Source organism: Coccomyxa subellipsoidea, assembly GCF_000258705.1.
Source record: "Coccomyxa subellipsoidea C-169, whole genome shotgun sequence".
Taxonomy (NCBI): Eukaryota; Viridiplantae; Chlorophyta; class Trebouxiophyceae; family Coccomyxaceae; genus Coccomyxa; species Coccomyxa subellipsoidea.
The window spans coordinates 252,174-279,586 of NW_005178023.1; the positions used below are offsets into that span (position 1 = coordinate 252,174).

General features: G+C 51.9%; 3 protein-coding genes across 3 annotated transcripts; 1 reads left to right on the top strand and 2 right to left on the bottom strand.

The window, feature by feature from the left end:
- Positions 1-269: 269 nt before the first annotated feature.
- COCSUDRAFT_59539 (hypothetical protein) lies at positions 270-6,956 on the bottom strand (the record flags this gene model as incomplete). Its single annotated transcript, XM_005643540.1, has 13 exons — positions 270-449; positions 736-947; positions 1,612-1,732; positions 2,020-2,122; positions 2,611-2,687; positions 3,256-3,399; positions 3,788-3,958; positions 4,531-4,608; positions 4,902-5,069; positions 5,525-5,737; positions 6,140-6,283; positions 6,502-6,579; positions 6,864-6,956. 13 exons carry the CDS (start codon positions 6,954-6,956, stop codon positions 270-272), a joined length of 1,782 nt encoding a protein of 593 aa, XP_005643597.1.
- Positions 6,957-13,297: 6,341 nt separating this feature from the next.
- COCSUDRAFT_59540 (hypothetical protein) lies at positions 13,298-14,338 on the top strand (the record flags this gene model as incomplete). The annotated part of the gene is made up of 3 exons (XM_005643541.1): positions 13,298-13,460; positions 13,774-13,887; positions 14,247-14,338. The coding sequence occupies 3 exons, from the start codon at positions 13,298-13,300 to the stop codon at positions 14,336-14,338; spliced, it is 369 nt and encodes a 122-aa protein (XP_005643598.1).
- Positions 14,339-16,341: 2,003 nt separating this feature from the next.
- Positions 16,342-27,127, bottom strand: COCSUDRAFT_67951 (hypothetical protein; the record flags this gene model as incomplete). The annotated part of the gene is made up of 18 exons (XM_005643542.1): positions 16,342-16,499; positions 17,545-17,692; positions 18,018-18,125; positions 18,755-18,856; positions 19,204-19,323; positions 19,490-19,594; positions 19,734-19,943; positions 20,258-20,317; positions 20,414-20,597; positions 20,959-21,109; positions 21,564-21,692; positions 22,223-22,438; positions 23,876-23,999; positions 24,463-24,551; positions 25,265-25,396; positions 25,804-25,999; positions 26,528-26,643; positions 26,950-27,127. 18 exons carry the CDS (start codon positions 27,125-27,127, stop codon positions 16,342-16,344), a joined length of 2,526 nt encoding a protein of 841 aa, XP_005643599.1.
- Positions 27,128-27,413: the final 286 nt, after the last annotated feature.

Here is a 27,413-nt window from a genome sequence, read left to right on the forward strand (position 1 = left end):
TTGCGGGCGCGTTTTTGACCCTATGAATCAAGCCTGTCACTATCTCAAAGCACTCTAGGGATTACTCTTGGATGCCATATAGTTCCAGCACACCACACACAGCCCACACGCTGCTCTAGGGGACGCTGCATATTCTTCTTACTGCCCAGTCAAACTCCTGTGCGTGCACCGTATGCATCTGTGACAACTATTAATCCCTGCTGTGTGTTTAGCACGCGCGTCTTCAACAGTGCTTACTCCTGCACTGCAGCGCACGTCTACGGGCGCGTTCACTCCTCCTGCTTGACCACAGCGGAGCGCTCGGAGATGTGGATCTGCATCTGCTGCAGCTTGGACTCTATCTCGGCATCGCCCGCGCGGCCAGCCGCCTTGGCCTTTGCCCACAGCTCCTCTTCCTTCTTCTTGAGAGCTTCCGCCTCCTCCTTCGCGCGCATCGCCTCTGACGCCAGCTGTGCGGTGACGGAACCCGCTCAGTCATGGTCAGTCACGCATGTGTATAGGTCAGTCAATGGAGCCGACGCCACCGCAGCCGGCGTCGGCAACTTACATGCTTTCACTGAACAGGCTTTCAGCTGCATGCATGCAAGTGAATATTCTTGTGGGCACCCTCACAGCCCTTCTCCCTCCAGCACAACAGAAGTGCGAAGGATCACAGACAAGAGCCTCATCCGCACAGCCGTCCGCCCCTTCTCACTCAGGCAGGGATAAACAAGGATGACAACTTCTGTGCCTCACCCGCGCGGCCGTCTGCTCCTCGGTCTCGGCAACCTTCTGGTGCGACTTGGCAGCAGCTGCCAGGCGGCTCTCCTGCGCCTTGGCTTCCTTCGCATCGGCAATCGCGCGCGCGGCTTCGCGCGAAGCTTCGTTCAGGTGCTCGCGTTTCTCCTCGAACTCCTCTCGCTTGGCCTTTGTCTCCTTGATCTTCTCCTCGGCCTGCTTGGCTTGCTCTGCGCACCAGAATTGCACTTGCATGCCAGGAACTGTAGAACATTTCACAGCAGCTGGTCTGCCTGCCTGGCAGGACTGATCAAAACTGCTGTTGCACTGCGCAACGCATGCATCTGCATGACAGAAGGGAACGCGATGCAGTCACTGCACAGGATATGCACATCTTGCAGCACCAGTGCCCGCCCAGCAGGACAGGCTCCTATCGCTTCTTTTGCACATTGCCACCCATGGAGCGACATGAGACGCTGCCAACCCGACAGCAAAGGCCCCCTGTGTATCCATGAATGGCAACGGTGCACATCCAGGGGAATCATTTCTGTGCCCACTAAAGTACTCTGTCGGGCATCTTCACGGGTTCACAGGGCGTCGTGATATCGTCCCGCATGGCATTCAATTCGCGCTCAAGCATGCAGACTACACAATGTATAGTGTGTGAGCGCTGTCATGCAAAGAGGCCATGTGGAGTAATACGAACCCCTGACCGTTACATAATCAAAAATCACATAGCTGTCATTATGTGTGCAATCCGTCCCTACGGCCCTCAGAGCAACATGCTTGTATACACGGCACCCATTGGTGTATCTAAGGGGCACAAAGGGCTGATAGAACATCTGGAAGAGGTCTGAGGCTCAGACAGTTGAGACTGGGATGTTGAGCGCGCACCCTTGATTTGGTCCTCGACTTGCTGGAGCTCCTTCTCTGCGCGCTGCTCCTCGGCCTTCTTGCGCTCCAGCGCCTGCCTCGCATCCTCCAGCTCAGCCTGCTTGCGCTCAGCCTCCTTTGCCTGTGCACAAATCGATTGTATGACATTAGCTCGGTGCATTTGCCCTTCCTGAGGGAATCATAGGCAACGCCTATTGACTAAGGCCCTAGCACGCAGCAGGAAAAACGCTGCAGGAGAATGGCTGCTTACGATCTGCAGGACAAATGCTCTGTTTCTTCTTCTGCCCTCTCATGGACATTTCCCATGCACTTGAGGCAGCCCCAAAGGCCTCCATGAGCCCACACAAGCCCACAAGGGGAGCCACACTCACGGCAATGTCAGAGAAGAGCATATGGCCATCAACTCACCTTGTGCTGCTTCTCCTGCTCCAGCTTCTGTGCCTCGGCCTCTGCATCCTGGATCTCCTTCTCCACTGCCTTCAGCCTCTCCAGCTTCTCATTCGCCACGCGCCTGTCCCACCACACAGAATACTGAGCACTAGGCGGTATATCTCATTTTTAACACTGTTATAATTATTGATAATTACCAGCTGTTCCTGCCAAGTGGCTAGGTGCTGTCCTGCAGACATGCCGCAGTCAAAGGTTGCCACAATCCTGCCCCTTGATGGACTCGCCAGATCTGGATCCAAGCAAGACCCAATCAGCATTGGAAACAATGTTCAGCTTATACCGCCCCCGCCAGCCAGCCAGATTTCTTTACTACATATCTCTCTTCATGACAGCGGAGAAACGACAACCTGGCCAGAGCATGCAGGTGAGCTGCTGCTCACAGACAGCTTCGCCTCGATGTCTCAACCATCAGCGCATGCACATCTACCTGCTTTGATGGGCTGAGACCTGGGAACAAGCTACATGTACAGCATAGACGCAGACATTGGCTTTGAGTATGAGTAATGTGATGAGTCAAATGATGATTCATGGGTAAGTCAGCATGCTGACCTGGCCTCGCGCGCAGCTTCCTCCAGCTCCTTGGCCTTTGCGTCCGCCTCCTCCCACTCGCGCCGCGGCAGCTGCGCCTGCAATTTTTGACACATCGCCATGTCAGCGCTTGCTATTGATGACTCATCCACATATAGGCGACAGCAGACAAAATCTGGTCTGCTCAGCTGCAGTTTTATGGTGGGGTGCTGCCAACACATTGCCATGTCAGCGCTTACAAGTGATGACTCCCAGACACCTTCATCAGGCTTAAATTTAGTGGTGCCCTGCTCAAACCAAGGGTAGACACATGCATGATGGATACGTCTCCTTTGACTCCATCTTCTGTGCCACAGGAATCTGTCAGGGGATTATGCAACCAGAATCTTTGCACTCAACACTCACGTGACTCAACTTGGTGTATGACAAAAGAAAATTATGTGCACATGCTGGCATGCTGTGAATTTGATCATGCTGTCATAGACTAAGATCCCAGGTGAGGTCGGACGCGGTGCTTTCTCATCTCTACCTCTTGTCAGACCAAGCCTAATTTTCAGCAGAGTACAAGTGCAATGCCGCACCTGGGCCTTCTTCTGGTCTGCGTTCGCGCCATCCAATCTTTTCTATTGATACAACATATAAGTAAAGACCAATTTTTTCTCGCACCTGATCCTTCTTCTGGTCGACGCGTCCCCAGGCTCCGGCGATGGCATCGTCGTAGGTGGTCTGGGGTTGGCCGGAGGGGTGCAGCAGGGCCGACAGCGTCTGCTTGATCGAGCTCATCCCCTTCTCCAGCAGCCCAACCTCCTTCTGGGCGCCAAGGCGGGCAGCGCTCATTGGTCGTGGGAAACTTGAATTCAAACTTGCCAATACTTATAAAATGTCTTCCAAAATTCGCAGCGCAAAAAAAGACACCGACCCCCTAAGCACACGCTCTCCAGTAGATTCAGACTTGTGAAACAGCCACGAGTCACCTTCCACTGGTCAAATAATCTGGCACAACGCAAGAGGCCCTTGCCAGTGCTTGCTTGGAAAGAGTGGAAGAAGAGATAGACACCCTCTTTCACTGGGTGCAGGGATGTGGCTTTATAAGAACACATTGAGGATGCAATGCAGTACAGGGAGATATGCAAGATGAAACACAGCACATGTGGCGGCATGCAACAGCAGGTGCCAGCAGGTGTCAAAATGAAGTTACCTTCTTCTCCTCAACCTCGTGCTTCTTCTCCTCAATGAACCGGCTATTGTCGCGCACTTCAGCCTCTTCCTTCTCGGCTTCTTTGCGCAGAGCCTCGTATTCTACCACCTTCTGGTGTGCCGCCTTCTTGGCGCGATCAAACTCCGCCCGCTTCTGCGCAGCCTGCTCCTCCTGCACATGTCATTTTCACAGGCGCTCACCAAAGTGTAGATTCCTTGTATCAGTATCATTACTATAATTACCACAACACGCCTTCCCTGCGAAGAGGCGAGGTGCATCCAACAGACAAGGCTGCCATAACCATACCCCTTGATGTACTCGCCAGATTCCAAAACCCCAACCCTATAAGACATCGAGCATGCCAGCACATTCGATGACGGCTGGGAATGTATGCCCTTTCTGTGCCGTTGCAAAGACATCCCAGAGAGGGTGCATATCCAGTCTTCTCGACAGGCTGGCAAGATCAAATGACCACCTTACAAACCCTCGTTGAAGGCTGGATAATTATGCAGGTTCGGCCATCATCCTATCAATTCCATGCTATCCCATTCAGCAAGGCTCAAGATTCAGAGTCAGGCATCAGGCCCGCCCTGAGTTGGCTGGAAGCGATGCCATGTGGCCATCTTTATTTGTAAGGAAGGGTTTGTTTCAAGCCCAGATGTGGGATTCAGGGCTTTATAGAATGTGTTGGCTGACAGATGTTAAATTCGGCTTTGACTGAGTGCATTGAAGATGGTGCGCACCATTTTCTTGATCTCCTGCAGGCGCTCGGCCTCGGAGCGGCTCTTGCCACGGTCCTTGGCAGCCCGCTCGTTGAATGCCTGCAATCAGAACTTTAATAAATACGACATCTGGAGCCAATACGGCCGTAATTTTTGTGCTGAAGTACATTGAGCGAAGCCATATAAAATAGCTGGATTTATGGTGTCCCAACGAATTCTGCAGGTGTTGCTGCAGAAGACCAGAAAAATGTGGCTTCTGTGCACTTATGACTTGACATCTGGGAAGCCTTTTGGTCGCTTCCAAGCCTTTGCCCAACCTCCGGAGTTGATGAGACGTTAACAGCCCTATTGGCAGAAAAGCAGGCATCAATAAACGATGATGCTGAAATAACCGCCCTCTTCATCCACCTGATGCCACAATAGATCGAGGAAGCAAGTGAGAGAATGCTTGCCTGTGCCTCAGCCTGCTTGTGCAGAGCTTCTTCGGCCTTGAGGTGTGCCTCGCGAGCTGCCCGCTTGGCCTCCTCCGTGAAATCCTCCGCCTTCTGGAACTTGTCCGCCTGCGCCAGTTGCTCCATTTGTGAGCATTGCTAATCTTACCACAGTATCGTCATTGTTACTTGTACAAGCTCTTCCTGCATTGGTGCTTCATACTCACAGGACCTCTGCTCCTCTAGCGGCTATGCATCAAGGCACATGCCGCCTGGTGTGGTTGGCGCAGAGCATGATGTCAGCCTGTGCTTGCATCCGCCAGGACTTGTATCTGTACAAGCCGTTTATCAGCGGACACCTTCTGATGTATCTTGCATGCACTGCACGAAGCCAAAACTTGCTGCATGACATCATGAAAAGATTATGCATGGATGGTCTGTGCCATCAAGAAGATACAAGATGCTGCAGTGATCTGCCCATAGCTAAGTGTCTACAGCAGCCAGGCAAATAAAGCATGGCGATTCAAGTGAAGCACATGCAGAAGCGCATGTGTGAGTATCCATTATCATGACAGGCTGCAGACTACTGCAGGCCCCGCAGATGTGGCTCCAGACGCCCTGCGTGTATGCCCTATGGCCTCTGGCTTTGGGTTCGCCGACCATGTAATAATAATAATAATAAAAATGTTATTAATAATAATGCAAATGTGGGCAGAGGGAACTACCTCAGGCACGTGCTCCGCGCCCTTCAGGCCGATGGCCTCCTTGACGCGCTCAGTGAAGGAGGGACCATGCCCCTGTCAAAGCAGCCCATAGATCTATTCAGCACTGCCGTCAACCTACGCACGGTGGCCGCACCACTCCCCACAAATGCATGCAGGAGAAAATGGTAGTGGTCCAGGCCAACCATGGAAATTGCATCTGCCGCAGTGCTCTTGTACGTCCAACGGGCTTGCCTGGCACGCTACTACAGGCTCAAATGTGTCCAACAGAAGATTGCAATGCAGCCTGACATGATCACTGAGGTGCAAGATCCTGTCAGATGGACACGCAGCAGACATCTCTTGGTGCAGGAAAACCATACCATCACACAAGCAGGGTCTTAAGCATGTTGCTGCAGAGTAGCAACGTGCCTTTCCTAATTGACCTCAGCACTGAAAGTATAAGCATGCGGCCAAGATCATGCATGTAACCTTCACCTGGGTGGTTGATGAGGTGGTCTCCTTGGTCTTCTGGGCAGCCTGAGATGTCTTCTCCTTGGCAGCCTCAGCTGTCTCCTTTGTCTTCTCCTTGGCTGACTCAGCAGTCTCCTTTACACGCTGTGCTGCGCTCCTCGTCGCCTCCTGCGCAGCAGGTTGCAGCAGAGACAGGGTCAAACGGAAGGGCTTCGTTTGGTTGTGTTTCAGCCACAGTCAAAGTTTTGCAACAGCAGTTTGGAAGACGAGATCGGCCTAAATGGCCACAGGCTCGACGAGAATGGTTTTGATTAAGACGAGGCGCGAAAAGTTGGCGGCATCTCAGCAGCGGATCCCACACTTCGAGCAAGAAAGGGAGAAGTCACCTTGGCCTTCTCGCCCGTCTGCTGCAACTTCTCCTTGCCTTCCTCCAGCTTCTCCTTTGCACGCTCCGTGGTCTCTCCCTTTTATTGAAGCACATTTTTGTTTTTGATTACGCGTTATGATGCGACACAGAAGGAGCTGCTGCAACAGACAGGATGGATTGCCTACGTCCGTTTTGGAAGGGCTTCTGAACGGTGAACAATCGATGCCTATGGAGTGTCGGTTGTCCAAAGTAAACGAACGGATGCACTTTTGATTCTTTTGGCTCGTTTTGGCTCGATTTGGATCCGCCAGCCGGTTGATCACCAGAGGGAAGCGATGTACAAAGGTGCAAAGTCAGAGTTGATCTCGACGCGCTTGTCACCTTGTTGCCGTTGCCATTCTTGGGCTGAGCAAAGTCGGGGACTGCTGGATGTGGGTACTTTGGGACTCCGTCGTCGGCCTTCGGTGTCGTCATCTTGTATGGAAACGTGATGGCTGGTGCTCAAAGTTGACGCCTGATGGCCTCTGTCCTTAGCGCGTCGATTGCAGAAAGCAATTATCAGGATTAATTATAGCTAAATCGAATTGTACTCTGAGGAATCTAGAGCTGGCATCAAGAGAACGTGAGCTCCATCCGAAAATAGCTTGACTGAGTCATCGCGCGTGCTGTGAGGTAGCGAGGTTGGGAGTGTGTTTGAATGCATGATTGCAATTCTCCCCATCTAGCCATGCCCCCACGTGAACTAATGAGACACCTCCAGTGTGCTTCCTCCTACTTTACAAGCGACCAGATACTGCAATCATGTGATAAATTCCTCAAGCTTCACGAATCTACAGGTGATGACAAGCTGAAAGCTAGCACTGGTATTTGCTGATCAAGCTTCTTGCAAGATATAAACCTAGGATCATGTAATAATCATGATGGGGCTGATTCAAACTTTTCCACAATGTCCACAATGTTGTAGATATATTTCCGTGGGTTTGAGGAAGGTATAGTCACGGGTGACTCAAGGTAAGCCAATATTGGAAAGCTGACTTAAGACGTAACAAAACCAACTTGGAGCAATTGCAGCAGCCTTCAAGGGTCCAAATGTGCATGGCTAGATATCGTGCGTCTTGCTGGCTCCAAAGCTCCTGCAGCGGTGCGTGAATGGCACCAAAATTATTTTTGTAAAGAGGAAACGCTGATCACTGAGAAATTGTCAGATGTTGTGCCAGTATTGCTGCAATTTCGTGATGACAGTTCAGTGTTGTGACTCTCGCAGGCTTTTGCATCGTGCAGCATTGTGCAACAGATTGCCACATAATTTGCAGAACAGGCAAAACAAATTTTAGTCGAATGCATGGTGCACATTTGTAATCCCAAGGTCATCCTCAGCCGGCTGGTGCGCTTTTATCTACAGCGGAGCTCAAAAGCTTTCTCGACACTGTGTTACAGGCCTGCACACACTCTGAGCTGCAGCTTGCATTGAACATAAACAAAGGCAATGCAAGCTTGGCATCACTGTGAGTGGACAACGCAAATGGAACACTCAATTGCAGACTTGGCAGCAGATGCCAGAAAGAAAAGGCTGACTGGCAACGGAAGGGCATCCAATCACTGGTCGACACCGTTAGGCTATTGCAGGCTTGCCTATTCAGGATCTGATTCGGAAAATGGCCCTATTTATCCGTTCACACATGGCTGCAAAATCATGGGGCTGAAGTCCCTGCTCTTCTCCTTGGCTCACGACACCTCTAAGCAGCTTCCTCCTTGGATACGTCCTCCCATGCTGAACCTGGAAGAAGGCCACATGAGCTCTGTTCAAGCCTTTGGAGTCATGTTTTTCTGGCATTCTGATGTCCCATTTGACGGTACCTTCGATGTCTCATTAGCAGAAACGCCATTAGGCTACATATTCATGGCATAAACTGCCATTTGTCATCTATTAGTCATCTATCGGAAACATGCACTGAGGGTATGAATGTGCAAATCCCACCTCCTGATGAGACGCTCTTCAGACCTTTCTTTCCGCCGCTGGTTAGCTCTCCTGGCGTTTCATCCTCTGGCGCATTTGTTGCTGCAAAGAAAACGTTCCCTTAAAAATCGCTGGATCTCTAGGAACTCCATGTACTTCATAAGTTATGCAAAGTCACAACAGAGCAGCAGTTGGAGTTGCGAATCAAACAGGGCGAGCAGAGACAGGATGCGAGGTACCTGTGTCAATTTTTTCTGCCGCTGTGGCAGCAGCAACCAGGTAATTGCATTTGGCATCAGGTGCGTCCTCAATTGAAAACTGATTGTCTGGTAATGTGTACATAGCAGCCAAAGCTGCTACAACCAGGCGCTGCCTCGTCAATGTCCAGTCAGCTGCCAAAGAAGCTACGCAGCAGCTTTGTTCTGGATATCCTCTGTGGTGGTAAAGGAGAGCCACTACACTGCTGCCAGCATGCCTGGTGAGAAGGGTAGGAATCCTCCGTGACTTGTGATAGACATTTGTCCGCAGCTTGACATAATTTTCAAATTGTGTTGAATCATTCACCGCCTGCAGCATGAGCGCTACAAGTGAGGGGGCTGAAGGCTGATGTGTCCCAATAATGCACTGTAAGCGGTGGGTGCATCTAAGGTTCCTACTGATGCTGCTGCCAACTCCAAGAAAGGCTGTCTTGGACGGCTCGTTATGGAGCAGAAAGAGTGTGTGCAAATTGCGCGGCCGGATCAAGGGCAAGGTACCTGACTCAGTGCAACATCCAAGCTGTCTGCACAATATGTGCTCTTTGCATTCCAGTAAAACCTGCCAAGATATTTGTCGGAAAGCATTGAGCTGTTCTCTTGGATGAGCATTCGAATGTCGTCAACTTCCATTTTCTCTGTGTCCATTCCTTTTGGCACAACTGCCAAGTCGCCCTCCTCTGCACAGTAAATCCAGACTTCACCCAGGGCATCTCATAAGGCTCCAAGAAGTTGCTGATATGCCATTCTTACCAGAACGTGTGCTTCTGCGTGATTCGTAAAAGGAGATCAGCTCGTGACAAAGCGTTGGAACATACCAGCACTGCCGCCAAGATGGGCAGTTTTCAGATGGGTAGGGAACTTGATGATTTTCATCGATGATTTTCATCGGCAGGCTTTCAGGATCTCCCAAGGCCGCCATAACGTCTTGATCCAGCAAGGGTCTCACGCCTTTCGTCTGCTGTATCCTGGCTTTCCACTCCATGTCCTGTCAACCCCGTTGCACTTCGTTTGGACAGTCACGATAAAGTTGCAGCAGATACGGGATCATCCAGGGTTTGTTAGGTGTGCATGTCGTTCGTTCAGGAAGCAGCAAACCCAAAGTGACTTCTGCCAAATGCGCCTGTCAAAACCTTTTCACGCGACACTAAGATGAAACAGCACCTGTCACAAAAGCTAAGCTCTGCTGCCTCTTACTGAGACACGTTGGGAGCTGGCTCGGTCAGCCCCTGGTTGGCGTGCAAATATCTTGGCTTGTTAATATTCCGCAATCGGGGTGCACAGCCGTTCAGTTCGTGCAGAAAGTACCTTTGGGTTGATTTGATACCAGCTCTGCTTCCCCTTCAAGGTTTGGATCCCAGATATAGTCAGCTGAGTGAATGGCGCCATCAACGGCACTCCTCAGGAAGGACCCCTCTGCTGGGCCCCCTACATTCAATCAATTGGAGACCCCTGGATCTGACCCACCAGGGGTTACTAAAACCTAACCCCTATAGTTTTAGTACCCTCTGGACCCACGGCAGGATGTTGACCCGGAGTCTATCATCAGTGATTCATCACCTGTTGGTGTTAACATCGTGTTGCTTTCGAGCCGCCAGGAATGACCTTAGTGCCGTTGCGCGCAGATGGCAAGTCATCGTGCAATTTATCATAAATCAAATTTGTTGTAAAGTTCCCAGCGCTCATGATAGACGTTTCAGGAGGCAGGATTCACCTTGGCAGCCATTTCACTTGGCAGCTGCCAGCCAGTGGGCGTAGGCTTGCCAAACTCTATCTTTGCGGGACATTGTGCATGCAACTCAATGATGCAGATGAGCATGAGCGTTTGCAGATGTTTGCTTGCGCTCAGCAGCTGTCTAGAGACTCTCGAGCACGCCCCTTACTCCAAGTCTTTGCTTTGGGCATCTGATATTGTTTACCTCTTACAACTCAGCAATATCCGTTAGGATACACGGACAGCTCTTGCTGGCCCGCTGCCATCAGCACTTCAAAGTCATATAATTCAATCCCTGATTCCTAAAGGACCCCTTTCCTTGCACCTCTATGCAATCATAACAATTTCTGAAACCTGCATGGGGGTTGCTCAGAGCCAAATGTACAGAAGACATCCACAGCAATAGCCATGCTGAAGCTAACAGTTGCTTTTGATCACTCAGCATCTGAAAGCACTATCAGGTTTTTCATTACGTGCTTTTCCTGCCTGCGGCAAGGTGCTCATGCAGACAAATCTGCAGCTGAAGGCTGCCACATATCCCAATCAACCGGGGGCATAGTGCTCAGTATTTTATACCGCCCCCTGCCAGCCGGGGCTATCAGATATCATTTCAAGGATTTTTAGGGCTGGCTTGCTTTTTCTTGAACATCCTTGGCCTATTTGCAAGCAGCTCCCTTGCCGACTTGCAATCCATCAGCGCAGTCTCATCTTGGCGCAGAATTTGCCATGAAGAGGCTGCACGCAAACACGCCCAAAGCCACTTCAACAAACAGAAGCTCGAGGGTGGCCCTTCATTTCAAAACATAACCAAGAGACTTTAAACGTGCAGCTTCAAGTCCTAGGAGCTTTATTCCGCTCCGGTCTTTTGTCACAGTACAGGCATATGTCCTGGAGGTTCAGGGACAACCTTGGGCTGTAAGGCAACAACAGACCCTACATGGACTAACAACAATCCCTGTCAAAGATATGATCATGAGAACTGACCCTTCTGACAAGGTGCTTCCAGGCTCACTCTCTACGTCACTTGAGGATTTGGCAGGGCTGCTCTCCTCAAGCATTTTCAGGTGCACACAAGCAAGTACGCATGTCAGAAACTGCCCGATCTTTCTGCACTTCGAGACCGGACTGCTGCACAAGAGCTTGTCTGTTTCTGCGGAAGTTGAAGGCAACTGCGCATAGGGCAAGGGTTATTGCTATCCTCCGAGCGCTCACATGTACACAAGCAGAGGAACATCTTATAACCTACTCAAATGTGGTAAGCCTTCCCGTTAAGACCCATCTGCAAGGGCAACACAAGCGTTGAGATCAGGCAGCAACTTGCTTTCGAGCAGAGGGTGCAACTGTGATACCTTAACACACCCCATTGCTCCGTGGCTGACTGTCTGTAGAAGCAGCAGGGACGTCCGCCGTGCAGATGCTAGCATCTGCGTTCCCATTTTGAAACTGTGCCTCAAGCATGCCAAGCCTGGAGGCTAGAGCTGCAGCGATTAGATGCTGCCGAGCCTGCTTCCAGTCAGCTGCCGGACACACAGAGCAGCGATTTTCAAAGTAATTATTTGCGTGGTGGTAGGAAAAGGCTCAGATGTTGCTGCCAACTCGCTTTGTTAGAAGCACAGGCTTCTTGCACTCGACGTCATTATTTCATGTGCACTTCCGGAAAAAGCACCTATACTCTAGGGCTGTTCAAACTCTTTGCACCTTCTTTGAGGTGTTCTTCACCGTAGGACTTGTCCTCGCGCAGACGGGCAGGGAACTTGACGATGTCCACGTGCAGGGTATCAGGGTCCCCTAAGAGTTGCATACCGGCCCTGAGCTCCAGGCGTCTCAGGCCCTTCGTTCGTAAGCTGACGCTCCAGCTCTTTCTTGGTGCACCTACGATGAAAAGAAACCAATGGTGGTCCCGTGCTAAAGATGGCCCCATGCTGTAAGTTGTCAATCAGCCGGACATTACAGGTGTGCAACACTCAGGACCCCACCATTAGCTTTCAGAGAAGATCTCAAAGGAGAAGAAACATGCAGGACCCTGCGCATGTGTCTGTATAATGCACCACCGAATCTTTAAAATTCATTGGATGCATTTTTCTCCGGCAAACTTACCTGTTGATGTCAACATCACAACCGCTCCTGCCTTCTGCCGCAAGAAGTTGCGGTTTTGTCGGCACAAACTGACCCTTGATCTGGATAGTCGGTCTCGTTGCAAACTGTATGTTTCCTGTCGACTGATGCTTTGCGACTTTAATCGCTTTCGAACATGTTGTAGCTGCTGTGGCAAAATTTTGCAGGTGTTGCGCTTCGCCGGCCGGCGTTCCTTCCCAATGACTCAGCACAGTGTCATGTGGGGCTTACGAGACGGATCCATCACTGATCTCTGGACGCCTTTGACACAATTTCCCACAAAGGACACTGTGCAAGAGCTGTAGAACGTCCAGGGAGGCTTTAGAAGGGACTACGCAAAGATCCAGCCCACGATCGAAGGTGCAGGCCCTCTCCCGCATCTCGTAACCTTCACGACACCCTTTTTATGCGGCTCTGACTGGCTGCGCATAAGGATTGCCCCCTTTAGACTAGCAGCACGATTATCACTCTTCCCTAGCATCCCTTTTGTGCGTTATATCGTGCAATCTGCCTTTGTATCTAGTGATCGTCATCACAGCCGTGCCGTGGACATCTGCACCAAGTGTCACACACTTGCGTCCAGCTTGCATCCAATCACGTTTGATGCTGTATTTTCCTCACTGACGTACAAACTTCTGCGCGCTTTGTCACTTGCGCGGGTGAACTCGCAAGTAGAGCTCTGCCTTGCCATCGAAGAATGGTGCAGAGCAGGAGACCAGTCCTGCTTGTCTTTCGACTGTGCATCACAGACTCGTTACTCTTCTTGCAGGCAGTGATGGCGACGAGAGTCAGCAACGTTGCTCTGGTCACACTGGCGCTGCTGGCAGCATGCCTCATCCAGGCAGATGCCCAAGCATACCGCTATTATTACAACAATGCTGACCTCGTCTTGTCAGGCCGCTGCACCTGCAAGGACACTGCTGGCAACGGCATCACATGTGCGCGCTCTGCTCCACACCAAGATCTCTGGCTTAATAGACACTCTGTAGCTGCTTTATGGCTGATTGGTGCAAGCCCTTGGCTATGCGTTCTATCTCATCTTACAGACAATCCGCAGTCAGATGAGGCTGTGTGCTCAGAAAAGAACTTGCGCTGGCCAGTCCAATACCTCGAAGCCTAGCCACACCGCTTGTTTATTGGGCGCTCACGGGAGCTGACTTGGCGGGTTTCTTAATCAAGCATCTTGCCAACCCTTGGCCTCAGCTCATAGCCCCTCTAAAGTGGCAATAATTGTGTTTGTCCTATGCGCAGTCAACATCTGCACGCCCACGCGCGGCACGAGTGGCTATAACCAGTGCACCGGCTGCGGCATGGGCAACATTCTGCCCAAGTGCCAGGCGACCGCCCGCGCGCGTGGCCTCACAGGTATGTAGCAGACAAGAGTCTGTAGCCTTTCTAAGAATTTGACTCTTCTGCACCAAGTGGGCAGCACTTGCCTAGCTTGCCACCATTCAAAGAATGTAGACGGGCCCGTTGTGTGTTGGTAAAGAGCGCATGCTGGTGGCGGATGTAGGAGAGGCTTGCAGGTATTTTGCCAGGTCAATGATACACAGACTCTCCAGCTCCACAGCATCCAGGGTGTCTGCATACTACACGGTCTGTGCTTGTCACCAGGGATAGGCCATGCTGCCTGTGAGCCACTCGCTCATCATGTGAGCAGTCTCGGCCGCAAACATCAAATCTACTTTGAGCATGAAATGGTGATGTTTTTGTTCTGCACGCAGACTCATGCACAGACTATACCTCCTTCGGCTGCTCAGTGGACTGCGATGACGGCGGCTGCCGCCCCAACGCCTGCTACCGCGGCAGCTGCTAGGCAGCTGCACCCGCCCCGACTCTTGCAGCTTCCGCGCAGCTGCACCTGCTCGAACTACGGCAGCTGCCAGGCAGCTGCCACCGCCACCCGATCGCCAGCGCCGCACACCACCTTTGTCACTTGTGAAATAACAGCCGCACCCATCACTTCTTGGAGCCTGCAGACGGCCTCAAAATGGCAGACAGAACATGAACCAGCCGTCCCTGGCAGCAGGGAGACTGTCAGCTGGGGATCGACTCTGCAAGTCTGCAGGGCGGGAAAAGTCTGAAGTTGAGATGGCAATAAGGGAGAGTGCAGCCTTTGCTGCAAGGGGGTCCAGATCACATAAATTCATTCCTCAACTCACGCGGGGCGTTTTTGAATTTGAAGACTTGCTGCACCCATTTCAGAGTCCGTGACCATTCTTGGGCGGCTGCTGTTATCGGCCTTTCTAGAGCTTCGGGTGCTCTGATTCAGCACTGTCTGTGCGTGTGCAGACATTACTTTTGAAGTCACATTCCTTCCATTCCGACAAGTCCACGAAGTGTCGCCCTTTCGCCTTTTTCTGGCCCGTGGTGCAGCATAGCTATCTGCGCCAGATCATGTCCTGAGTCCTTCTGAATTGCCAAGTATGGCTGTCGTACACAAGCTGTCAAAGGACCATGTAGGGTCAACGTCTCATTATTCATGAAGTTACCGGCTATTGTACTTTGCAACACGGGTGCAGGAAGTTGGGTCTGTCGGACTATTTACTCAAGTGTGTTTCACTTTTATAATTATGTCAGTTTAGAAGTAGATTGTCGCCGGTGAGACCACTGCGCTGATTTTTTTAAGCTGCCATTCCCAAGTGCATTGGTGACCCAATGCCTTGGTACTTGCAGAGACCAACTTCTCTGTCCTAGGGAATACATAACGCGCTGCAGACTTGCTTGGGTATTACAAGCTGGTCTGCTTGTCCTAGATTGCTGTCGGTTTCACAACAGGCAGCTCAGCAGTCTTCAATCAGATCAAGGCCTCCATTCGAAGGCTTTTCAACGTCACTGCTGCCGTGCTTTGCTACAGCTGAGAGGAGTTGATTGGTGATTGGAATCATCAAAGGGTGCAATGCCAAATTTTTGCAGCGCTGCTTGCCAAAATTTGGGGATTGCTAGATTATATTTTAAGGCTTTGTTGTGGGCATCTCTTTAGAATCTGTACCGAGAAGACCTGATCAGGCCTCCGCCTCCAGGGAATGCATCACTGCGGCAAGGGTTGTCGACGCATATACGTGTAAAGAGCTCTCTCAGACTTAATAACACACGCCAACAAGTTTACACAGCGAGCAGATTTTGCACACATGCCTCAGCCATGCCAAATGCACTCATGCCAGCATCTTTGATCATTCAAATCACCTAGCATCATGAGTCGACAAGAGAATATCATGGCTTTGCTCCTAAATGCATACGCCACCACTGTAAATAATCACATGTGCAAGCCTGCATGCAGCTACCTATCACACTGCTTCCTAGCACAGCACACTCGTCAACACAACATCTCTCGCATTGCTTCCTGGCCTGCATACTTGCCAACATAGGCAGGGATGTTGCTTCTCAAAAAGCTTTGCACAAAAACAACGACCATGTATCTGCACTTTCCCTTAATTCACAGCAAAGTACTTTTCGGGCAACCTGCATGATGCTCTTGCAAGCAGCAAATCTTGCACTCCGAAGCAGTGTATCACTCACACATGCTCTGCATTGGGCCATCATAGCACTTCGAAATCTGCTCCGGGCGGCATGCAATCCAGCATGCATGATGTCCTAGCACCTCAAATCGAGCTGCCACTTGCACAAACAACCATGGAACCTTGTACCAGTGGGTAAGCAGAATGCACTCTCACAAACACAGTTCGCCTCACAAACCGCCCTCCCATTTCTTTGCATCACTTCAGCCACATCTCAGGAAGCTTCCAGGCAGCTTCCCTCATGCAGCTTCACATGAATCACATTGTGATCCACAATTTCAAATAAGGTTCCCCCCATCTTTCAGGGGGCACTGGTGGGCGGCTGCCGGGGGGTCCCCTCCTGGGATCCCCCCCTGTCCTTGCCGCTGAACAGCTTCTGGAATTTCTTGAAGGGAGATCCTTTTTTGTCTGCGGTCTCCCTCTTGGGCGGTGTGATCAGCACCTTGCCCACTCCAGTCCCTGCTGCTGCAAACAAACTCCACATGTCAAATATATGCGACGCCAAAGATGCTCGATATCAGGTGAAGGATTCCAGAGATGCAACTTTGCAGCCGCTGTGCACTTCATGTGATACCACTTGTCAACATATGACGCAGAACGCCCTCAACCCCTTATATCATGAGCTGACAAACGGGAGCCACACGCAATGTACAATGGCTCTCGCGCTCTTGCATCTATGGCTTGAAGCTTCTTTGGCTACCACAGAATCTATTGCACGAAACCGGGGTTTGAAAGTGTACACGGGCTTCACGTCTCAGGAAGAATTGAATTCTGCATTGGCATAAGGCCCGGATGAGGATCCAGGCAAGTCTTTGCATTCAGCAGCCGCTGAGCATTAGTAAGGCTAGTCAGCCGCCAGCACATGCCGAGCATAGCAGCTGTTGAATTATTGCTGCCCACCCATCAAGGTTTACAACAGCCCTTGCAGACAGTCTAACGGCTGCAAGGGCTTCAGTAACCCTTGATGGGTGGGCAGGGGTCCTGGAAAACATATCACCATGGCCCCAAGAAATTGAAATGCATCTCCTTCAGAGCCGCGTATGACGGGGGTCCTGGAATATCTCAGGCCAGCCCCTAAGTAGGGCAGGAGCGGGCAGGGGTATTGCCCCCGCCTGCCGCCGTAATAGTAGCTGAAACATCGGGGCATCCCTGAGCTTCTTCTTCAACAGGTCGAAACAGGTTTTTTCCTTGAATCTGGCCTTTTAGTGTTTCATATTGCCTGGCAAGTCAGGGGAGCCCCTGAGTCACAGCCACGCGGTTTTGAGGCGTTGCCCTGATGCCATTTGGCCATATCTGACTTTGTCCCGGGGTTGCCCTGGAACCTTGCCCCTAGCTCTGGTGCAGGTTGGCCAATCCTTTGGTGGGCCCTGGGGGGCTGTTGAACCCTGCTTCAGGAGACACACAGATGCAGCTGCAGCTATCAAACGCCAGCAAATGGCATGGCTGATGGCTCCGGAAGTGCAAGGCACAATCAGTGGGACCTTGTTCTGAAATCTGCACCCACCTGAGTGTGCCGTGGATGAGGTCGGCAGATCGAGAGCCTCGGTGGTGCGAGCGCTGTGCTGAGAAGTCTCAGACTCGGGCGCTGTGGTGCTGAATGGGCTCGGCAGAGCGCTCGGGCCGCTGCTTGGCGTGTCCGGCTGTGCAGGGCCCTGCAAGCAGCCACAACGCTCTTTGAGCTCCATTTTTTGTGGGAAACAGGAATGCAGAATGCCCTTGCTGAGTGATGCACGAGGTACTTCTGCTGACCCAGTGAAGTGCGGAATTGAAAATCCGAAATCGAAGACCAGAACCGGTAGAAAATGTGTGAATATCTGCACAGGGACATGAGAGACACATGAGACACAATATTTCAGCCAGACTGCTCGGAGAAATTGTCCGAGCAGTCTGGCTGAAGCATCGGGGTGGCATCATGTGAACTCCTAATAGTCATCACAGGAAGGTAGCTCTAGGAAAGAGAATGATGTGAACTCACACCTTGTCCTTGGCTTCAGTGCTCTCAGGGGTGGCGGCTGGGGTGCTTGTCAGTGAAGCGCGGGTGGAGGACAGCTCAGGCAGTGACACACTGCGGCGGCGCTCCGGCTCCTGTAGAGACAGCCAAAAATGACTGGTATTCTGTATTGAGCAGGCAAGTCTGCCACTCTCGGTGTATCCAAGTAGCGAGTGAGTGTTAAAACCAACACCAACTCGCTGCTTGGATACGCCGAGGAAGACAAACGCAGACGGTTTCACGCGCCATAGTGCACCTCTCGACAGGGAAAGTGTGCAGAATTTATGCATCTAGCACTTCGATCCTCAGCAAACTCTAATAAAGTCTGTCTGCTGCGAGGACAGCAGTTGCTTGGACACACCAATAGTCACAAGGGCAGCGATTGCATGCACCGTGGCGCATCTTCAGCGCCCCCTTTCTCAATAGACTGAGTTTGTTAAGTCTGTCGAGAGAAGTGAGTGCTGGAGATACACCACGGCAAATTTGTGCCCCAGAGACAGATAGATGCTGAGAAAAATGTCAAAATCTGGACGAAATGCTGCAACAGCCAAGATGGGCGCATCCACCCATGAGAGCAGGCTGTAGCTGTTTTTGGGCAGCTCAAAACCGGTCGCATCTGTGCTTTTAGCTACCCAACGGCTGCTGCCCGCCAAAGTCCCTCAAATCCAATTCATAGACTCGATAGGAGATTAGTGATCAGGGTGTGTGGGCCAGGGTGAATTACCTGGGTGGTCACCGCGGTTGCAGCAGACTTGTCGCTTGCCGGCGAGATGGGGCCACGCACGGCCGGAGCCGCCAGCCCGGGGCCAGACGCTGCCGCCTTGCCCTGCATCAGAAAAAAGTCACGACTGTTTTAGAAACTTCCGAATACTGGTGTCACCATCTGCAGCGCAGAGCAGGTTGGCAGGGGCACAGACACAGATGATAGCAAAATGGCCGCGGTAAATTTGCACAATACATTCTATAGGTGCTGTGTGTCATCATTTGCAGCCAGGTTGCCATCATCAAATGTCTTCAGCAGATTAAAGTATGCATGCCGAATGAAGAGACCGTCACTGCCGCAGGAAAAAATTCAGACAATTGCAGGACCCAATAATAAGAAATGCACCGTTCCCTCACTAAAAAGGAACCAAAATTCGAATTTGGAACTAAACTTGTGCAAAGATGACTCACCAGGCCGGGGTCTCTTGGCAAGGGAACTCCACCGGACGTGACAGGCCGCTGCTGCGAATCCAGATTCACAAAGCGCTGCCGAGCCTCTGTCTTGCTGTAGGAGCCGCCCTCGCCGCCCGCCTGGCGCACATTACTCATCTTAGTCAGTTGTGTCGACTCATCAACTGGATGCAATGCATGGGGCTCTCTTGAGATGGCCTGCACAGCTGCATGTGCATCAAAATGAGAAGCAGGGCTTTCAGCTCAGATGGTCTTGGAAATGCTTCATCTTGCATGACCGTGTGACCTGGAAGCCGCTAGCACTCGTGTTGAGCACTTGCTCTCCATCCGACAAACCAGCTGGTTCCTCGTGCGATCGACGTTCCAATGCAAACACAAGCACCGCAGTCAGCTGATGTCCACACACAAGTCCCTATTTCTCTCTTCAGCCCAAGCACGAGTACAGAGTAGATGAAACCGAGATGGGACAAGTTCCTATTTCTTTCTTCAGCTCAAGCACGAGTACAGAGTAGATGAAGCAGAGATGGGACCTGCACCGGCGGTGGCTGCTGCTGCTGCTGCTGCTGGTGTGCCAAGGCGGCGAGTCGGGAGAGGCCGCGCGATTTGGTGTCTTCGATGGAGGTGAGCCCCTCTGCGGCCAGAGCCACCACCTTCTCGTGCGTCTCATCCACCCTGCTCTTGCTTCTCTCCCCCATCTCTGCCAGCCGCTCGCGCGACCGCATCTCCTCATCGGCCATGCCCTGCGAGCATGCAAATGACTAATGCATGCATGCAACACATAGTATCCCCTTGTGCAAAATCTAGTAGCCAAGTCTTTGTCAAGCCTTGTCGGGGATTCAAGCACACATGTACCATTGCTTGGTTGATTAGATCCCTCAGGCCACAGGCAGGTTGACACGTGCCGGCAGGTGCCAGCCGGCACTCCTCGAATTTTTGCCACTGCTCCCTGCTGCGGAGGTGGCAGACAGCTGCGGTCTCTGCAACCTTACACATGCGACGTGTGACATCATGAGGGCAAAGTTGTGTTTTCTGCGTCTACCATAGCACTGCCCACCTGAGTGAATCCCTCGGGCCACTGGACGGCGCCGGAGGCCGCACCGCGCTGCGGCGGCTGCTGCGGCGATGGACCGGTGAAGTGCTTGCTGCTGCCTTACTGACATGCATCTGACATTCCCATGGTAACGGGAAGTTCATCAAGAGTGCTGCCCACCTGGGTGAATCCCTCGGGCCACTGGACGCCCCCGCTGGCCGCGCCGCGCGGAAGCTGCGGCGGAAGCTGCGGCGGCGGCTGCTGCGGCGGCTGCTCGGCTTGGCGGTCGCGCATCTCTGTCAGCTCCTGGGAGCGCATCAGCCCGCGCTCCTCCGGGGACAGGTCCTCATCGTGGATGGTCGGCCTGCATTAGCACATATTATATTTTTACCAAACACTGACTCATCCCATGTGACGTTATGACGGCCAGTGTCAGTTTGTGTGGGGCAGAGTTACCACGATGGCTGCTCAATAAACCCAAGAGCAAAGTTTCTGGTTCAAGCCGAATAAAAGCAACTGTGTAGCTTATTAGCAAATGGCAAGAAGAGGTGCCAGAAAGAGTTGAATTCACCTTCGCCCATCATATCTCATGCAAGCCATCTGACTTGAAACGAGATGCACAGGGTTACTTCCACCATTTCTGGCAATTGTGCTGTGAATACCCGAGCAAAGGATACGCACTCTGAACCACCAATGACACGTTTGAAGTGAAAAGGGGCGCGCACTTGGAGGTCTGCCGCGGCTCTGGCGCTTGCTCGGGGATGCTGCTTGGGCCGGGCGCGTCGGACGTGGGGCCCTCGATCTGCTCGCTGGCGTCAAAAAATGCCACGTCGCTGCTGAAGCTCTCAAAGACCCCTCCACCCGTGAAGCTGGACACTGCGCGCCACGCAAACACCGATGTGTCGTGTTTGTCTTCCCTTGTCACAGGATCAGCATACCCAGAATGCAGAGCAACAACAAACTCACACCTCAAAACAGAAGCCAGAGGCCATAGGGCAGTCATGCATTACGCCTGCAAGAACTCCCACGGGGTCCAAAACATTGTGCCCCCTAGCCTTTTGCAGCAATGCATTGCCTCAAGCCTGTTGAACTTCTGGAAAAGGTACCGTTGCTCTTATATGGCACCTGAGGTACTCGGTGATGCACATGAAAATTTTGGCATGACAGCCTTTGGCGTGCCACATTCCTCCTTGCCGAAACCCGGCTGATGTTGACAGACCAGTTCAGCAAGGGGAAATATGACACGTCAAATCCAGCACACCTCTCCATCCGCAGTACATTTCTCCTCTTCAGAACTCTCTGCAAATCCATCAAGCATGCAAGCAGGCACAGTGGCACAAGTTCTGGGGCGCGCCTGGGCTGCGGTAGTGCTGGTAATCGGCCTCGGAGGTCGCCGCGGAGCCGCCAGCGCCAGTCGCCTCAAAGTCCCGGCCCGAGTCCAGGATACCCCTCTCAACTCCTGCCACAGACAGATGCCCACAATCACTCAATGACCCCTTCAGCAAAGCTTTCATACAGAAGATCACGGACACCATGTGTGAAACAGAGGGTGCTTACAAGCTTGACACACTAGGGTGTTAAGTTTGTTTCATGCAGACAAGAGGTATAATTATGCTCAGCTGGATAAACCAAAAGTAGGAACCACTTGCAAAGTACGTGCCACAAACGTAAGCCTATCTTCCTAATGACGAAAAAACCCCTACGTCCCCTTGCGATTTTTGTACTGACAGGCAGTGAAAGTGCCCTGGAAGCTTTTCTAATAAGCTTTAAGCCCAGGACTGCAACCTTCACATTCACCCCAAAAGACCATGGACCTGTCTTGAAGTCTGCTGTTTTCTTTGCACTGACCGACTTTTGAGGCCCCGCAACGCACATTGCTGGTACAACGCACACTTGAAGGCGTCATAATGCCAAGCGCAAAGAGAAGAAAACAGCAGACAGCCGGGCATGCTTGAAATATTATAGCAACAGCCTGGCATGAAGACTCACTTGTGTAGCGCTCGGGTCCGCTGGTGACCATAGGCTCAATGCTGGGCCAGTCAGTCTCCCGCTGCTCCTGCCGCGAGGCAGCCGCCTCTGAAAACATGGGCCACTGATCGGGAACCTCTCCTTGGCGCTGTGGCTTGAAATCTGCATCTGGCTGGGCTTGGGGGCCTGTCTCGGCTGGCGTTCCCTGCTGCTGCTCCTGCTGCCTCTTCTCCTCTCCTGCAAATAATTTTCACAGGCAAGTGGCCCTTGATGATTGTTGGGATGCCATAACCCGTAATGTTAAGAATTGGGCTTGGGCCTTCATGCGGGGCTTGCGCCGAATTGGGTATGAGTTTGTTATTCGGTTTGACACCCTTGTTCCTGTGGAAGTTGATGCTGTGATGCAGCTGCTAGATGCGCAAGCACTGCAGGTTTGGGATGACATTGACATTTGCCCTAGGACCTGCCCGTCCAGCAATGCCACCTTGTGTACATATCACAGATGGTTTGCTAGGCCAGCTTGTGTGCGCCACCCTTGCCAGCTCTTACAGCAGCCTTTGAGTGCCCGTTGCTTGCGTATACTGTTGAAGTTCAGGATGGGTTGTCATAGTCTGCCCAATGTCTCGGGCCGCTGGGCAAGGATTCCCCGGCCCCAGCGTTTGTGCATGCGTTGTGCCCAGCAGGTTATTGGGGATGAGCGCCACCTTGTGTTTGAGTGCCCTGCCTTGCAATCTGTTCGGGACAGATATCCTGGGCTGTTTGGTGCAGCCATTGTGACGATGCAGCAATTCATGTGGCAGTTGGACATTGTTGGTGTTGCACATTTTGTGATGGATTGTTTTGATTATTTGGATGCTGCCAGTTCATCCAATCAGCCCTAGGCGGCTGGAGTGATGTAATCTTCCTTCCTTCTCCTGCCTCTTGGGCAGGCTGGTCTTCTCCGCGGTCTCTTCCTGCAGGTGACGAGCAACTGTTGACATTCTCTTGTTTTGCGTACAGTATTTTCTGAGCGTTTTCTGCGAGAGCTCTAACATCGAGATGTCCTGCAAGCATTGAGGGTGCACCCACGCAATGGAGCAAGCAGGGTCGTGTATCTGTTGTTGGTGCAGATCTGCTGGAGGATGCCATTTCAGTCACAACGGGCAACGACCTCTATCGCAAAGGAAGACCAGTCTGAAGTCAATCAAACAGTTTTCGAGCTTTATTTGCTGGAAGAAAGATCAGCGGTATCCGACATCTGGCTGGTCTCGCCTTTTCTGTTCATTGGTTTCTGCTCTGCATTCTCATCGGTCAAATACCGTCACGGCTGCTTTGTAGTCTCTGTAACCACGTCCTCAGGTAAAGCCCATGAGAGCACAGCAGCAGCTCCGAGTACCTCCTTGTCAAATTTGAAACAATCACGAACAAGCAACAAGCGCAGGGACAAAGACCAGTCCGCAGAGGCATGCCTTGTTTGGTGGTGGGTACAGGCGAACAGGCTCGCCGTGCAACAGGTGCCCCACGGCGTTTTCAGATTAGGAACTTAAATTCTGACTAGGGCTGAATGGTAACACAGGCCAGTGTGCTGACGCCCGTGGCCGGCTCTGGGGGACTGAGCATGACGGCACCTAAAGGAATGTCCCTTCATTGAGAACATCCTGACACTGCAAGAAGCAACACCAGTTCAGAGAGAACGTGCCTTGCGGGGAGGTGGGTGCAGGCGAATAGGCTCGCCATGCATCAGGTGCTCCTCAGCCTCATGTGCAGCAGGGATGACATCGCCAGCGCCAATTGCTTGGGGGGTGGACACCACGAGTGCCTGTGGGGGACAAGGCAAGCTTTGTTCAGGGCCCACGCTGGTGCTTCCGGGCACTACCACTGCCTGCAGGATGCAATTTCTCATCTCTTGGCTCAAGAATGCGGCTCTTAAAAGCCTGGGATATCAATGCCGAGTGGATGTCGATCCCAGGAGTGATAGCTCCTCAGACCAAGCGCAAATCCCTGGGCACTTGGTCCCAAACTTGAGGCACAATCCTGCCTTCAGCTGAGCCATCTTGAAAGACCGAGGCAGGAGGAGCTAAACGGCAGCCAAGGCGGCAGCAATTGGGTTAGTCTGACAGAGGCCTTCAAGGCTCTGCAGCGCCTCCAAAGAGCCTTGAAGAACTGCAATCGATAGCCATGATGCTGTGCACATGTCTGGTCGGAAACGCAAGGCGGCACAAGCAGGGGTGAACGGGTATTCAAGACTATTCCTGGTAGCAGAGAGGGCTGCCCCAGCGTACTTCATCCACTGGCTGGCGGTCATCAATTTTGCCTGAAGCTTCCTTGGCCGCCGCATGCTTGGCCTCGCCTGTCTCCGCTGGCGTACCTCCTGCATGCACATCATTTGGCTGTCACTCATCATGCTTCATCAGGCCCCGGCGGGCGGGGGGCGGTATAAATACTGAGCACCGTGCACTCGGTTGAATGGGTTTTGCTTGGATCTGGCGAGTCCAACAAGGGGTAGGATTGTGGCAGCCTTTATCTTAAGCTTGTCTGCAGGACACACCTTGCCGCTTTGCAGAAAAAGCATGTAATAATAATAATAACCAACCACGCTTCACCATCACTGTATGACAGTATTCACAGATATTCTCAGGATGCCATCCCATGCTACATGTGCTCCTAAATGGGACACATTGCCCGGCTAACGGATCACGCTTTAGTGCAGCAGATAAAGAGGACTGTGATCAGCTGATATGGAGATACGCCCTATGTTCATTTTGGACATTCTTATTTTATAAATTGCAAACCCATAATTTAGGGTTTATGGTCTAGGGGTTCTGCCACACGTTTTAAAACGCATCATTCGCTGCAACATCTTACACGAGCCTCGCAGAAAAAGTCCCTTTCACACACAAGTTGTCAATGAAAGGGAGTATGTGTGCGAGGCATGATGAGCACGACGCCGCAGTGCTCCTCTCAGAAAAATTCCTAGCCCTCACATTTCCTTCTCGCGTCAAATTTTGACTTCGTCCGCTGTTCGCCTGTAGCTAAGAGGTCACAATTATTCTTTCGAGAGCCACCAGATAACAAGTTAATTACCTGTTGCTGCAGCGCGCCTCAGCGCCTCTTCTTCGGTAGCCTTCTGGTGCTTGGTCACAGGCTCCTCCCGCACTGGAGGCACCTCATACTCATCCGCTTGCTGCTCCTCCTCTTCTTCTTTTGTGCGCGCACCTGCATACAGAGCAGCATACTTTTTGTCGCTGGATGTACATTTCTATTACTTCCACTGCATTGCTGAGGAAAAGATTGTCTTTCCACGCCCACATTTCACAGTGCAGCAATCTTTGTTCATTTATGCATGCGACTGTATTGATGAAGAAACCATCACCTATCCACACCCAAAAGGTTCCGTGTCTTTTGCTCAGTGGCTCTTGCTGGACTGCTAAACATTAACGGAGAGGACTGCATTGCTGGAGAAATCATCGCCTTATCACACCCAGATTGCCCAGGTCCCTCCCTTCAAATGTATGGCTTTTGTGGATCTTGCCAAAGTCAACAACAGCTTGCAAGGCTCCCTTTGCCATTCAAAGCGGAGTGATGATTGTCCAAATAAGTGCAGAAGTGACATTATGCCATACCTTCAGCTGCTTTCTCTGGAGCTGCCTGAGACTTCTCCTCGGCAGCAGGCTTTTCTGAGGGCTGCACTGGGGGCTGAGGTGGCGGCTTGGGGGAAGCAGGGACTGTCTCTTGTGCAGCAATGGCAGGCGGGGGCTCTGTTGGCTTGAAGGAGGCTTGCTCCTCTTGGGGGGCAGCAGGTGGCTTGCCTGGGTCGACCTGCTGTACAATTATTGTCATTGTGATTATTGTTATTATCATATTTCAGTCCTCAGGACCAGGTACATCAAGCACCACCTGTGTTATTGCTTTATTCTTCTCGGTTCTGCATAATAGCACCGATTACGCGCATCATCAATTGATTGTAGGCGCGTGCAAAGTAATAGCGTCTGGCAGGAAGGATGATATGTTGAGGCGGCTGGATATTTATGTTGGCAACGGTCCTCTTAGCCCTGGCTGCTAGCTGAGCTCGTTAAAGGACCGTTGGCAACATATATATCTAGCCGCCTCAACATATAATCCTCGGTGGCACCAGCATAGTCGCTGCCGCTGTTGCGCTTTGACAGGGCTAGCGGGGAGGCTGATCACCCCAGAGAAAGCTCATGCAGAAAAGTTCCCTGTGATCTCGTGTGCTTACACTATCCAGATCAAGGGCACCCTCAGAATCAAGCAATTCAATGCCTCATCAATGATTAGTACTCATTGATGCTTTGCCTTGCAGTGTGCAACAAGAAGATATCTGTATACCTGGACATGATTGGCCTCTTCGCGTGATGGGTGAGCGGGGCTGGCTGGCTCGGACTGCAGCCCATCCTTGGCAGCAAAGTACTCCTCAGCTTCCGCAGCTCCAACAGGAGGCGCTCCTGTGATGTTAAAGACATGGCTTTACTACCACTCTTTTGGCACCTTCAGCTGACAAGCAGATAAGGTACAACATCAGTGCAGAACTTCTGAGAAATTCACAGCCTATGCAGGCAGACTCTGTATATGCTTGCAGAAAGGCAATGATCGCCTGCATCCCTCATGAAATTGACAGAGGTTCCACACACATGTTCTTGATGTGAGTTTTGCTCTGCAGGCCACACGTTCTGCTCCGTAAGAGATGTTTGCTCTACGCAGCTCTATTCAGAGACAGCGCTGGTGAGATCCTAGAGTCAGGACTTCCCAACCTGCAGGCGGGGCTTCAGAGCCGGCGGCAGTGCCCGTCTTGGGCAGCTGGGCAGCTTTTTGGGCAGGCTTAATCTCCGGCAGGATCATGACGGGAGGGGTCGCCGCCGCATAGACCGCCGGCTGCGAGACGGCCGCGGCGGCGCGCTGCGCACGCTGCGCTGCTGACTCATCCTGCATTGCGTGTCTTCTTGAAGTGATCAATTTCTTCCACTCTTTAAATTACACTGTAGCAAAGTTTGTCCTCATCGAGTCTGAACCCTGAGCCTACGATCTGTCATTGTAGTCCCCGTAAAGAACTACCACCACAGAGACCAGCCTTTTTTATCTTAATTTTTGTTGGTGACCTTTAGACACAGGGTGTTTTGCATTGGTAACCCTGTGTCCTGTTCGTGGTTGCACCATTGTTTTCTCTAGGCAGCCTTCCTCTCGAAACTTTCCGATCCCTCTCATCATTCATCATGAT